Source organism: Oncorhynchus masou, chromosome 31, assembly GCF_036934945.1.
Source record: "Oncorhynchus masou masou isolate Uvic2021 chromosome 31, UVic_Omas_1.1, whole genome shotgun sequence".
NCBI lineage: Eukaryota > Metazoa > Chordata > Actinopteri > Salmoniformes > Salmonidae > Oncorhynchus > Oncorhynchus masou.
In genome coordinates, this window is record NC_088242.1 from 25668955 (window position 1) to 25684681 (window position 15727).

Sequence of the window (15727 nt, forward strand, 5' to 3'; positions counted from 1 at the left end):
GTGAGATGTGGCTCCATTATAAAATGGCGTCTCTCCTCAGGCAATATGGATCGTCATCACTATGAGACGTTTGAGAAGTTTGGCAATGAGAGCTTCATAATCCACCTGGACAACGGGAGAGGGTTTGGGAAGCATTCCCATGATGAGGTGTCTATCCTGGTGCCTTTAAGCCAATGTTGCAGGTCAGTAACTTCATGAATCTTCTCTACATCAAGAGCATTTACTTGTGACTGGTGAACCTCAACACACTTAACCTGACTTTTCACTTATCAGGAGTTGACATAGAGGTTAAAAACCCATTTTGGACATTGCTATTGAGGGCTTCCACCTTTTCTAAAGTAATCAGCTGGGTGGGACTTCCTATGGGTTAAGGAAGGATCACATAATTCCATCCAGCCAATGAATTATACACGTGAGCAAACATTCCATAACTGTAGGTGGCAGTAAATAGCCAACCTTGGCTTCGTACTTGTTCAAACAACACACTTTAGGTGGCAGTATGCACCCTTTCAGTTTGTTTGCTAACTCATAGAAGTAGTAGAAGAAGAAAATTGACTACTTTAAAATGCCTGTGTGCTCACAGACACCATAATGGGACATTATGAAGAAGACCTTACTAATATTGAGTTGCAACCCTTGTTCTTGACTCAAACCGGTGCGCCTGGCATCTACTACCATAGCCCGTTCAAAGGCACTTCAATATTTTGTCTTTCCCATTCACCCTCTGAATGGCACACATACATACACAATCCATGTCAAAATTGTCTTAAGGCTTAAAAATCCTTCTTTAACCCATCACCTCCACTTCATCTACACTGATTGAAGTGGATTTAACAGGTGACATGAATAATGGATCATAGCTTTCACCTGGATTCACCTGGTCAGTCTAGGTCTTGGAAAGAGCATGTGTCCTTAATGTTTTGTACGCTCAGTGTATATAAAGATGATATCTCTATCATTCTCTATGGGAGTTAATGACTTTATATGACGTTACAATCATACAGCGTTAAGGAACGTCTTCCATTCCCTCCTGACCCCTCCTGACCCCTCCTAACCCCTCCTGTCTCTCCAGAGTGAGGAAGTCGACCCACCTGCGTCTGCAACTGCTGGCCAAGGAGGAGTACCAGCTGAGTGATCTGATGTCTGAGTCTCTGCTGAGGGACAAACTGATCCCCATCCTCATCCAGCCTCACCTGGAGGCGATGGACAGACGCCTGCGCCACACACTCAACGTCCTGGCAGACTGCATCGAGAAGGAGGGCTATAGTAATGTTGTGGAGGATGACCTGGCGAGTGAGAGGAAGGGGGCTCAGATGCACACATCACCCAGGGGGAGGTAGCTGGGAGGCCTGAACCGTTCTGGAATGGACCAGACTGGATTGGACCGAATCAAACCGTATGGAACTAGAGTCGATCAGACTGAACTGGATTGAACTGGATTGGACTGGACCAGATTAAACCAGACTGAACCGGTTTTGACCACCATCCCCATAGGCCCCTTAAATAACAGTGTACACCTCCCAACCAATCGATCATCTCCCACCACAGCACCACAGATCATGAAAGTCTTGCGAGAGCCGCTTGTCTTGTTCAGGAGACATTTTTGAATTCAGTGAATTCCAAGACTGGTATTATTCCTTCTGCTGTCAACTGAATATTGTGTTTCTACACATTGTTGGGACCTGTCGCAGGTGTGCAAACGATATGCGTATTGGAGATCGATTCTGTGTCTTAATGAACAATTTATTGCAAAATGTTTTATAACTTCTGTTGCTCTTTTACATTGTATTTTGTATTAATTTAAGAGATATTTCATTGGAGGGTTTACTGCAAAATGTGTCTTCTGCTTTTCATCTTTCAAATGCTTCCTGTCCCGAGAGTATTTATTGCATTTCATATTAATTGTTTGAAATAAATGAGACCCAAATCATTTTTCTATCAATAGGACTGGGGGCTCGAGTCAATCTGTATCACTGAAACTCTCGAGTGGTGCAGCGGTCTAAGGCACTGCATGTCAGAGCTAGAGGCGTCACTCCAGACTCTGGTTTGATTCCAGGCTGTATCACAACCGGCCGTGATTGAGAGTCCCATAGGGCGGCGCACAATTGGCCCAGTGTCGTCCGGGTTTGGCCGGGGTAGGCTGTCATTGTAAATAGGAATTTGTTCTTAACTTGCCTAGTTAAATAAATACATGCTCTAGAAATATAAAGTTAATGTCCTATTGAGCCGACATTTGCAACGTTTACCATGAATGCAGTTTCTGCTAATGTGGGAACATTGCCTTTAAATTTCAAGCACACTGTAATGCTGAACTTCCACTATACAGATCGAATACAGCCCTGAGTGGTCAGGAGACCAAGAGGGAGTGAGAGAGACTACAGATGTGCAGTCCTTAGTTGGTCAAGTAGAGGGCAGCTCTCGTGCATGTACAATAGTGGTCTTCAGGTCAGCTGTTTGTTCACCCGCACCTGCCCACAATTGCTAATAACCCAACTGCAACCGCCCAACTATGCTGTAGGCTACGGTCAGAGATGGCAGAACGATTTTTTGACGGGTGCAGTTTTTTTTTTATAGCGAATATGTTTCTGCTTATAATTACCAACATTTCGGTAGGCTATTTGTTAGTCAACTTGTCTATAATAAGACTATATACATGCTGCTTCTATTTTGTCATTATATGTTGACCTAGAAGACTAAAATAAACCCTTGCTCACCAGAATAATTTCATAAATTGATAGAAGCATTCATTCTATCTATGTAGTTGACGTCAGTAAACTTTTCTTTGTCATCTCTATTTCTTTCCCGAAGCAAAGACGTTTAGGGACTGGGGAGAAAATGCAATAACAAAAAATTAACAGGAAGGATTTTCTGTGTAAAATGTCCAAATTATATCAGTTTGACCGTTTGTAAGGAAATAGAAAGCTGTAAAAATGCCCCAAGATGTTTCTGATAAGATTTCAGGTCAGCTTGGATACATACTTTATGTGGTTTCACAGGAGGCTGCTGAGGGGACACGGGTGTATGATAACAGTGTGAATGGCAATTTAGGTGCCACCAACCTCCTGTGGTTGAAATACTAGGCCTATTAGCTTTTAGGATGCTAATAAAAATAGCACCTCTACAGAAGGTCCCTAACTGCAGATTCGGATTCTCTCAAGATGCTCTAAGAAATCAATCATATTTCTCCACCCCTGATTCCGAGGCAAAATGTAGGATACATTTGAATTTGGTGTATTATTTTACTGCAAGAAATGCTTCATTCTGCAGGAGTTAATATTAAGGTTATTATGTGTAAGGTTATAGACCTACAGTCAATGTCCAGATTTCAGTTTCCATTTAACCCATCTGAACAGTAGGCTACAGTTAAATTGACTTGTCCTGGTCTTGTGACTGTTGAATTTGTATGCACGCCTTGAGTGGGCTCCCGAGTGGCACAGCGGTCTAATGCACTGCATCTCAGTGGTAGAGGCGTCAAAACAGACCCTTGTTTGATTCCAGGCTGTATCACAACCAGCCGTGATTGGGCAACGCACAATTGTCCCAGCGTCAGCTGGGGTGTTCTTTACTGACTTGCCTAGTTAAATAAAGGTGAAATAAAATGTAAAGAATCATCACACATAACATAGCCGACACACTCCTTTACCACGTAAACAACTCTCCATTTCGCAGCTTTTATTTTATTGAATTAAACTCCGACATTATCCTTTTTGCCTCAGTGGATCGACTAACTTTTTCTGGCCGTTCCCAAAAGCATTTGGCTATTGGCTTGTAGGCTATTTGGTGGGCATACAGTTAGGCTCTAAAGCTTACGCAATACGCACTAATGCCAGATAGCCTAAAAAGAATGAATGTAAAACCTCAATGTAGCCAGTAGATATACATTGCACAGAATGATACATTTATGGATCTTTGTATGCATTGTTTCCTCATTATTCAACCTGCTCGCCACCCACCCCTCCTTCATCCACCTCAAACCCGCTCGCTCCGCAGATACTTTTGTATATATATATATATACACTATATATATATATATATATGTGGACACCCCTTCAAATTAGTGAGTTCATCTATTTCAGCCAACATCGAGCACACCGCCATGCAATCTCCATAGACAAATATTGACAGTAGAATGGCCTTACTGAAGAGCTGTGACTTTCAATGTTGCACCGTCATAAGATGCCACCTTTCCAACAAGTCAGTTTGTCAAATTTCTGTCCTGCTAGAGCTGCCCCGGTCAATTGTAAGTGATGTTATTGTGAAGTGGAAATGTCTAGGAGCAACAAAGGCTCAGCCACGAAGTGGCAGGCTTCACCATCTGGCAGTCCGACTGACAAATCTAGGTTTGGCAGATGCCAGGAGAACGCTACTTGCCCCAATGCATAGTGCTAACTGGGGCTGTTTTTCATGGTTCGGGCTGGGCCCCTTAGTTCCAGTGAAGGGAAAACTTAACGCGACAGCATACAATGACATCCCAGACGATTCTGTGCTTCCAATTTAGGGGCAACAGTTTGGGAAAGGCCCTTTCGGGTTTGAATGACAAGAATTCATCAGATTCAAAGTGATTCACACTACAGAATATCCTCCATTGTACTTTTCTCTTATTTTTCTTTGGCCCATAGATTATTTTTATTTGAGGATGAATTTAAGATGAAAGTTTAGTCAGTCCTCAATTTTGGTACTAAGAAGCCAAATGTGACACCAAGACTTTTATAGGATGAATATTCCTTTAGGGTGTGATTGTATGTATGATGTCCAGATGTCAATGTTGTCTACAGATATGCAGGATGTACATTTCTTAACTTTCCAACTGCAGATCTGCTTTGCTGGAGAAAACATTTCAGTTACTGTTACTGAAAGTTCATATATATATACAGTAGATAAACCTAGTGCCTGTGCAATGATAGAAATACTTGAATGTTTGGGATCATGACTGAAAGGGTATTTATGGGAAATATTATTTCCTGGTCAGAAGCTATATACAGTATACGTGATTCCATACGTCTGTCTGTGTTGATACTTTATGTATAGACGGAGGTATGGACACCATTAGAGGCTGTGTGGTTCTGACTGCAGCTAAAATGCTTATTTTTCATCTGTTCATTGTTTCTGTGGAGTTTTGTTTGCAACATCGTAACGGTGCAATAAAACAAAATGTGCATTTAAACGTGTCATTTAACTTTTATTAGTTATACCTGAAACATAGAATAGGTACATTGAAAAATAACGATGAGATGAGACGGGGGCAAACAAATTGGACTTGATTCTGATCCTTGTAGGCAGCACAGACACAGGAGTCATTGGCTCTTACAGAAAAGGAATATCTCAGCTGTATTTGTCTGTCTGTTCAGACTACAGAGCCTGGTCAGTAACGATGTCTATAGGCCTACTACAGTACTAATGCAGATAGCTCTCAGCGCCCCAACATGAACATGTTTACAGTTTAGTCTTTTTGTTTTGATAACCTTTCCCTAGCCCCTCACAGCCCCTGGAATGCCTCCACTATGGTTTATAAATGCATCCAAAGGATTGCTCATGAATGGAGGAAGCCCAGTCTGAGTGTACGCCCCAAATGGCACCCTATTCCCTTTATAGCGCACTTATTTGGACCAGAACCCTATTGGCCCTGGTTAGTGCACTATAAAGGGAATATGGTGCTATTTGGGATGCGTTCTGAGACAAACATCTAAGGGACAGGGACCACAGGCCTAACTAGGGTAATCATCCCCACCGCAGACAGGCGGCAGAGGAAACATCGTCATGGGAATGAGCCAGGGATCTGACGAACAGGACACCTTATCTGATCCTGATCCCACTCATTTACCACTGCACTGCCCGGATGAAGGGGCCGTAGAATAGAATTGCTAAAGCCAATAGACTGGGCATAGTTCTGGAATCTGGTTCTAATTCTATGATAGAATGACTCTCCTTGTTTGATCACGTGGGTAGTCAACCCAGGCCCTGGATTTGCTCCTGAAAACGGTGGTGCAATTGATTTCACTGCATCACTAATGACAGGGAATTAGTGTACTGGCATTTTAGAATAGATCTTGGGTTTTAGCAATTAGAGTAACTGGCTAATCACTTGATTTGCTAAATAATGTTGAGGGAGACCAACCAGGGTCACAAGGTCACCGCGGTCAGTGACATACAGAGAGCATATGCCATGGCTCCAAATGTAAAGACAATATATTTGATAAAGATGTGGACTGGACACTTCGTTGTTTCAAGTGGGTTGACACCTGATTAAACACACCACATTTGCTGGTATGGGCCTACCTAGGCTGCCAGCAATTAGGGTATAGCTGTGCATTTTCCAAATAAAACAAAATAGCTCAAATAATATTGTTTCAAAATGTGCCCAATTCCATGATCTAAGAAAAGCTGTACTTTATTTGGACATGGACATCTAAAATGTTCACTCTTATTTGCCACTTTAAAATTGACTGGAGTGTTGACCCTTTCTTTGCCCCATTAGTATCGAAGGAGTAAACACAAAATTGCATTTTTAAACTGTTCTGGTCGCATCGATAGAAGAACACAAAGGGTCTCTACAACAATTAATCTACTGGATCACAGCAGGCCACACACGGAGGCCTCGCGCCCGCGGGCTGTTTTCTCCGGTCTCCGTCGGCTGCCGGGAGAGACCAAAATGCCCCGTTAGGAGCCCTTCAGAACACACATCCCCTCTTTTAGTCACGGAAACACAATTTATGGCTATTATACAGCATTATAGATTGCATCTACAAAACTATCCTTGTTGACTAAAACGTCTGTGACACAAGGAAACCCCCCCACCCCCACCCCCAAAAAATAACTGGTTGCGGAAAAAAATTCCGACAAGCACAACATACCCCAAAACAACACACTCTCTTTAAAGTTAGGCGAAATAAAAAAATAGGAAGAGAGAGAGATGGAGATGTAAGGAGGTTGTTTGTTAGTAGTGGATTAGTTGTTTAAATCATGTTAGGTAGATTAGACTATAAAAAGAAACAAAACAAAACATAAAGTCAACAATCGAAATAGTCTATAGACCACCCAGATTCAAGCGAGACAGAGATTAGTCTAGCTACCAGTTGATCACGCCCCGGGTTCAGACGTTCAAGTGGACAAGCTGCGTGCGTTGGGCTGGCCAAGTCATTTGGTGCATGGCATGTCTTATCGGCGCTAGCCTAGCCTACCTGGGGACCAACCCAACAGTGAGGCAGTCGATGAGGAGAAGAGTGGGGGTTCCAAGAGATCTATTCATCACCAAGGGGGAAGGTATACTTCATTCAGTATGCCACCACTATGAGTAGAGTATGTTAGAGTAGAAGAACATTGACATTCTCTGTAAAGAAAACAACTACTTGGTACTATTGGTCTAAATTTGGAGGGTGGTAAAAACTGCAATTTATTTGTTAATTAGATGAAGCAGTCCTATAATAGCCAGTGTGGAAGTGTAGACATGTTTGATAACTCGCAGTATCCATATAACTGCTTCAACTATGATGGAGATGGATACCCTTCCTGCAGCACGGATGAAGACAAGAAAATGTGTCGACCCGCTTACAGGTAGAAAGCTTATGATTAATATAATGGAATTATTATATTATATAATTTCTATATTTTTAAATAATGGAAGCATTATTCATGATCTAAGATATTACGTCTTTAAGATATTACATTATGTTTAGTTTGTTCTACTGAAAAAAAATACAAAGCAAATTCATATTATTTTTGTATTTTATAGACCATAATATAAATCACAAATGAAAGCAATGCAAGCCATTTAAAATCATTTAAAATCATTTAAAAATCATTTAAAAACCTAAATACCAAATGTTGTTGTGTTATTTTAATCAGATGATTGTGGAATCTCAACACTATCCAAATTAAATTAGTATCATAATTAAGAATATTAGACCACTTTCCCTGAATGTAACTTTAATCAGTCATATCGAGATATTATTGGGCAGGGTTGGGTAGGTTACTTTCTAAGTGTAATATTTTAAGTTTACTAGTTGCCTGTCCAAAATTGTAATCAGTAAAGTAACTTTTGGATGACCAAAAGTCAGTGATGTAATCTGATCCAGCTGTGATTTATTTATTAAGGCAAATCAGTTAAGAACAAATTCTTATTTACAATGACAGCCTACTCCAGCCAAACCCAGGCTGACCTATGGGACTCCCAATCACAGCTGGATGTGATACAGCCTGGATTTGTACCAGGTATTATAGTAATGCCTCTTGCACCGCCTTAGACCGCTGTGCCACTTAGGAGCCCATAATAGCCTGATCAGGTGGAACAAAGCTAAACATATGCCTTCTTTCAATGCTGAATTGAATGTCATTGAGAAAACAAAAAGGTTTCATAATGTATTTTTTTTGCCAACATCCTTTCTGAATTTAAAAGTAATCCAAGAAGTAATCATCTAGTTTTTCAAAAGTATCTGTAATCTGATTATAATATTTTTGCTAGTAATGTAACTGATTGCAGTTTCTTGTCATCAGATTACATGTAAATGATTACATGTAATAATTTACTCCCCAACCCTGTTCTTGGGAATATCATTGTGAACACCAAGAAATATGAATTCAAATAAATCTTTGTACATTGTAACTCTGTCTGCCCTCTCTCTTCAGTTACATAGCGTTGATAGCCATGGCCATCCAGCAGAGTCCAAAGCACCGGGTCACCTTGTCAGGGATCTATGAGTTCATCATGAAACGCTTTCCATACTACAGGTAAGGAGCTTCACATGTCTATTCAACGGTCATTTTCCTTAAAAAGGGTCTGGATAACTTTCAGTTTGACACAGTAGTGTATGCACTGTTTCCTTTATCCACTACAGGTCTAACCAGAGAGCATGGCAAAACTCCATACGACACAACCTCTCTCTCAACAGCTGCTTCATTAAGGTAAAGGACTTTTTAACATATGTTGTGTGATGATAGTTGATAACTTGATCAAGAATCATTATCAAACAGAGTAAGATACACATTTTATTACTTTCTTCGAAATAAGTTTAACTTTATATCAGTCAGAAGAAAACGAGTAAGATGATAATATTTTATACTCATTAATTAATTAAATATTGTATGAAACGTTTAAAATATATTACAATAATAAGGTCACAAAGGAGACAGGGAACAGTCATACACGTTTACATGCACATTTACAAATGTACTGTATGAATGGTAAGGGAATGCGTCTTTTGCCTATAAGCAAAAAGGGTAACAGACAAAACACTGTTTCAATACAGTACTGTATGTTGCATTCACATTTGAGCGTGATCATAAATAGGCTATTATGGGTTTATTTCTACTTTCTTATTTGCGTTTCTTTTTTAAACATATATATTTTTTAGGTTCCCCGTACGGAGGGAAACGAGAAGGGGAAAGGCAACTACTGGACATTCGCCACTGGCTGTGAGTCCATGCTTGACCTCTTCGAGAACGGCAACTTTCGGCGTCGCCGGCGCCGACGCAACGTGAAAATGGGTTTCAGAGAGCCTGGGGAGCCTTTCCTCCCAGTGGACAATAACAAGAACAATAACATCAACAACCAACACGGCGGCTCCACCCGGCGGTCCGATCCTAACCCCAAACCAGACTCCTTCTGCCCCATCAGCCCTGACCACAGACCAGGTCACCACACCCCCCTCAACCCAAACCAGCAGGAAAAACCAGAACCGGAGATTAAATTCAGTATTGACTACATCCTCTCCACTCCCAACCCCCCTCTGCCAGGCTTCAGACCTCCTCGTAGTGGTACAACAGTGGCCCCCATACACGCTCTGGAGCCCCAACACCTGAACCTGCACTTCTGGACCATGTGAGTGTCATAGCCTTGCCTATAAAGAGAGATACTTCATCTGAAAGACTGGATGGTTTTTCCTCCATATCTGAATTAGGAAATTAAAAGATCCAAAGACTGCTTCCTTGTGAAAGGGGAGATTTGATTGACTTGTCCTGTAAATAAAGAATATAGAGAGGTCCAGTATTGTGCAATGGATCCTAGCTGATTATACTAAATGTACATCACTCTACACTCAAATGAAGCTTGTACAGTGTTCATAGTCTTGTCCCAAGGCATTAAAGCTGTATTCATAAAGGAGGATGTTCTGTAATGAGGGTCTGTGAAAATAAGTTTTCACCTATATTATATCGTTACCATTTTAAGGACAGCAATAAATACACTGAGTATGCTGACTGTATGAGAAAGCTGATAAAACTGAAGGCAGTGTGACCTGTGACTTCATCATCATCATCATAACCAGTATCAATATTAAAAGATAACAATCTCAACAATTGTTTTGGTTGGTGAAAGTGTGAAAGCAATGAACAGGGTGAAGTGTAACATGTCACAAGCTGGTGCTCAGCCCCGTCAACCCTTATTGTTGGGATTTAAGGCAATTATCATGGGGTTAATCAACCCAGGCCCTCTCCAAACCTCCTAATCTTTCCCCGTGACCTTTTCAATTCCCCTGAGACTGACACATTCCACATTTCATCCAGACACATTAGAATACATTATATACATATATTGTATGAAGGAGACTAAAACATGGGGTCTACACCGCTAACATTTATTTCCCTGTTAGGAGAAGGGATATCAATCATAGCAGGGTTTCTCTTGCTTGTTTGAAGGGACAATTTTCAATTTAACCTTTCTATTATGCCGTGACTGCATCATTCAGGACAGGAGGGGTTTCAACAGAACACAACAACACACTTAACATGAGTGGCATTTAATATAGCATTACACTTGCAAGGTGAGACCGAGATGTGACCCTAGTCAAATACAAGAAGGGGGCCGTGCTGCCGTAACAACACTGCCGCAACTCCCGCCGGCCTGACGCAATTATAATTAAACACACCGGCGTATGCTTCCTTTCAAATCCTGTGATCGATCAATGATATTAACATTCATACCTGCTTGGCCCTCCAGCCAACGTCTAGCACCACCACTGTTATGGATCAGTAGGTTTCCATTAACTAAGCTGTTGATGTAAGGTGGCGCTGTGGATGTATTTGGGTAAATTAACTTAGCATAAAGTGCTGCAAGGCTGGGTCTGCTTCTGCGTCGGGTTTGTATTGAGACACCAAAGAGAAAATACACATACAGGAGAGAAGTACTATTATTGAGAAGTACTATTATTGTGTCCTAGAATGGCCTCTATTAAATGACCATTCCAAATTCAAAGTATTTGTGTCATGTTGTCTTATTGAGCTAAAAACCTCTATGAGAGGGAAATTTGGTCTGGGAAAAATAATATGGAAATGTTAATAATTTTCTGTATGAGCTCACTTCTAGTTGTGGCTATTGTGTACACTCTGAGAAAAAAAAGTGCTATTGAGAATCAAAACAGGTTCTTTGGCTGTCCCGATAGGAGAACCCTTTGAAGAGCCCATTTTTGGTTCTAGGTAGAGCCCTTTGGTTCCACATGGAACCCTTTTGAAGGTTCTGCGTGGAACCTGAAAGATTTCTACCTGGAACCAAAAAGGGTTCTCCTATGGGGACAGCCTCAAACCCCTTTTGGAACCCTTTTATCTAAGAGTGTAGAGAGGTAATGTTGAAATGTGTAGCTCAGGGCAGAATGAGTGAAATGGGGAGGAGGAAATTGGGAAAGCAATGATCTGCAACGTTAATAACATCTCAATCATAAACACAAATAGGTCATTTAATCTACAGCATGTGTTTTATAATTGGATTTTCATTCTTGGGAGTAATTTTGATTATGAATTTAATTATAAATATTTGTGTGCTGTTGTTGGTGTTTTAAAACCCACAACAACAACATAGTATATGTTTATATACGAGGGAGGCTGTGTAATTTCACCTTACTTGACTAACAACCATGATTTCCTTGAGCTGTGGTAGGCGGGGACTGGAGGGGCGAATGTACAGTTTGTTATATGGGACATGCTCATGTACCAGAGGCCCACAATGGAAAGCAGATTGCTGGGTAATGATATCAGGCTTCTAGCTAATGAAGAGTGTTGAAATAGCCCGAGAAGACAGAAAAAGTGCTAACACGTACACACCGATGGCTTTTGCCCTTTGAAGCCATTTGAATCCCCATGTACAAATCAAAAGGGCCAGAGGTAGATTCGGCAGGGTGGAATATTCCACAGTTCTGAAATGGGTTTTTAAATGCGTTGCGAATGAGAATATCAACACTGGATGTCAAATCAATGTCAGTTTAGACGTGTTTACAGTTAGATTCTATTTACTTTAGATCTTCCAGGCCCCTGTTTGGCCCCTGCTACTGGAGACCTGTGTAGGATGTCGCTGTTAGGAACACCCAAAACTAGGCTATGAAAGACAACTAGAAGGGTGTAAGAAATTAACCAGGATATAGAAGAAATATGGAAAATAGGCCTTATTTTACACCACTACAACTCTTTTTTGATCATTTGCATGGTAACGATAGCCTTTTAGTGATAGCCTTTTAGTGATAGCCTTTTAGTGATAGCCTTTTAGTGATAGACTTTTAGTGATAGCCTTTTAGTGATAGCCTTTTAGTGATAGACTTTTAGTGATAGCCTTTTCGTGATAGCCTTTTAGTGATAGCCTTTTAGTGATAGCCTTTTAGTGATAGACTTTTAGTGATAGACTTTTAGTGATAGCCTTTTAGTGATAGCCTTTTAGTGATAGACTTTTAGTGATAGCCTTTTAGTGATAGACTTTTAGTGATAGACTTTTAGTGATAACCTTTTAGTGATAGACTTTTAGTGATAGACTTTTAGTGATAGCCTTTTAGTGATAGCCTTTTAGTGATAGCCTTTTCAGTGGCACTTGGCTTCAGTGAATCTGAAATAAAATAGTGAGTTGTTTGTTACTATGTAATTATTGTAGCTTGGCATTTCTGAGTAAATTCCAAGTAAAAATTGAACTGTAAAATAAAGCGTAATAGCCCTCATTTCCAATTGGACCTGCCTCATTTCATACATCCTCCAGTTACATGCCTGCTTGTCCAAGTCAGGAAGCCTTGCAGCTTTAAGTTATAGTTGAAGTCAGAAGTTTACATACACTTAGGTAGGAGTCATTAAAACCTGTTTTTCAACCACTTAACAAATTTCTTGTTAACAAACTATAGTTTTGGCAAGTCGATTAAGACATCTACTTTGTGCATGACACAAGTAATATATCCAACAATTGTTTACAGATAGATTATTTCACTTATAATTCACTGTATCACAGCTTGGAAAATTCCATAAAATGATGTCATGGCTTTAGAAGCTTCTGATAGGCTAATTGACATAATTTGAGTCAATTGGAGGTGTAGCTGTGGATGTATTTCAAGGCCTACATTCAAACTCAGTGCCTCCTTGCTTGACATCATGGGAAAATCAAAATAAATCAGTCAAGATCTCAGAATAAAATTGTAGACCTACACAAGTCTGGTTCATTCTTGGGAGCAATTTCCAAATGCCTGAAGGTACCACGTTCATCTGTACAAACAGTAGTATGGAAGTATAAACACCATGGGACCACACAGCCGTTCTACCGCTCAGGAAGGAGACACATTCTGTCTCCAAGAGATAAAAGTACTTTGGCGCGAAAAGTGCAAATCAATCCCAGAACAACAGCAAAGGACCTTGTGAAGATGCTGGAGGAAACAGGTACAAAAGTATCTATATCCACAGTGAAACGAGTCCTATATCGACATAACCTGAAAGGCTGATCAGCAAGGAAGAAGCCACTGCTCCAAAACCGCCATAAAAAAGCCAGACTACGGTTTGCAACTGCGCATGGGGACAAAGATCATACTTTTTGGAGAAATGTCCTCTGGTCTGATGAAACAAAAATAGATCTGTTTGGCCATAATGACCATCATTATGTTTGGAGGAAAAGGGGGGATGCTTGCAAGCCGAAGAACACCATCCCATCCGTGAAGCACGGGGGTGACAGCATCATGTTGTGTGGGTGATTTGCTGCAGGAGGGACTGGTGCACTTCACAAGATAGATGGCATCATTTGGCAGGAAAATTATGTGGATATATTGAAGCAACATCTCAAAAGACATCAGTCAGGAAGTTAAAGCTCAGTCACAAATGGGTCTTCCAAAAGGACAATGACCCCAAACATACTTCCAAAGTTGTGGCAAAACAAAGTCAAGTTATTGGAGTGGCCATCACAAAGCCCTGACCCCAATCCTATAGAAAATTTGTGGGCAGAACTGAAAAAGCGTGTGCGAGCAAGGAGGCCTACAACCTAATTCACCCAACTTATTGCGGGAAGCTTGTGGAAGGCTACCGAAAATGTTTGACCCAAGTTAAACAATTTAAAGGCAATGCTATCGCATACTAATTGAGTGTATGTAAACTTCTGACCCATTGGGAATGTGACGAAAGAAATAAAAGCTGAAATAAATCACTCTCTACTATTATTCTGACATTTCACATTCTTAAAATAAAGTGGTGATCCTAACTGACCTAAGACAGGTGAAAATTTACAAGGATTAAATGTCAGGAAAATGGTGAAAAACTGAGTTTAAATGTATTGGGCTAAGGTGTATGTAAACTTACGACTTCAACTGTACGTCCCAAATGGCACCCTATTCCCACTGTTGTTTTTACCAGGACCCATAGGGCTCTGTTAAAAATGTATGCACAAATAGGGAATAGGGTGCCATTTGGGACTCAACCTCAGTAAGACCATAGACAGAACAGAACATCTTGTCCAATTCAACGTTTGATGAATCAATCTGAGACATCCACTTGTTGTTACAGAGTCAAAGTTATGTGAACCAACTTCAAGAACGTTATCTGTAACCACATCTAGGGGTAAACAGCAGGCTGCTTCAAAAAGCTCCTGGATCTCACAGACACGCCAACTAGCATATTCACATCATATTGTCCCATATTTCAGAGTTCACACTTCACAGCAGTTGTGCTTTGGGTGAAAATAAAAGGATTCATATGCATTTACCATGAAAGGATAGATGAGAAGACTGACATCATGTCCATAGATGACATGATAGAGAGCAGGATATTCAACAGTTTCAGAATGTCAGACATTGACTTTATTTCATTCTTGCTCGCAATTGTAAAGACTGAATTACACAGCGTGTCATCACGACACAGCTCTGTGTTGCATGGAAGGAGCATTGCACACCATGTACACACACATGCAATGCAACTACAATGCATTGCAGCCCTGGTCAACACACACACACGTCAGTTTTTTGCTATGAGTGAATGGGCTGATTGATGTTAGTTGGTCCCAGTCCCGGTCCTTTCCAGCGCTGCTTGCACATGGCCATTGGCCTCAAACCGGGTGTGGCCAGCAGGGGCTGCTCACAACCTAGAATGGGAACTGTTGTCATGTTTCCATTGAAACTGAAGGGAGAGAGTAGAGAAGCATACTTTATGACATTCATTCTATTTCGTTTTTTACACTGCCACAATCAGTGGGTTCTACCACAGATGAAAGGTTATCAGTATCTTTGGTACTACTACCTACTGCAAAGATCCATTGTCGGTTATGGAATCCAATGTCCCGGTACCCCTGTATATAGCCTAACTATTGTTTATTTTATTATTGTTGCTCCTTAATTATGTTTTTTTCTATTCATCATTTTTATTTGATTTATTCCTCTTTTTTTTGTATTCGGCGCATGTGACAAATACAAGTTGATTTGATTTGAGCAACACATTGAAAAGGGGAGGGAAAAGGGGAGGGGCAAAAGACCATTGAGGTTGATAGAGGCCCACTTGTTTTTCATTCATGTTGTTGGTG

At 40.7% G+C, this 15727-nt stretch overlaps 2 protein-coding genes across 2 annotated transcripts in view; both read left to right on the plus strand.

Annotated features, from left to right (window-relative positions):
- The window catches only part of fam20cb (FAM20C golgi associated secretory pathway kinase b), a 73607-nt gene extending 68443 nt beyond the window's left edge, over positions 1-5164 (plus strand). Inside the window, exons 8-9 of the mRNA XM_064950476.1 lie at positions 41-182; positions 1073-5164. Of these exons, the coding sequence (XP_064806548.1) occupies positions 41-182; positions 1073-1340 (410 nt within the window). The 3' untranslated portion in view covers positions 1341-5164. The remainder of the gene's footprint in view (positions 1-40; positions 183-1072) is intronic.
- Positions 5165-7090: 1926 nt separating this feature from the next.
- foxl3 (forkhead box L3) lies at positions 7091-10290 on the plus strand. The gene is made up of 4 exons (XM_064950477.1): positions 7091-7551; positions 8623-8724; positions 8832-8898; positions 9348-10290. The coding sequence occupies exons 1-4, from the start codon at positions 7406-7408 to the stop codon at positions 9816-9818; spliced, it is 786 nt and encodes a 261-aa protein (XP_064806549.1). The 5' UTR covers positions 7091-7405; the 3' UTR covers positions 9819-10290.
- The last annotated feature ends 5437 nt before the right edge of the window (positions 10291-15727 follow it).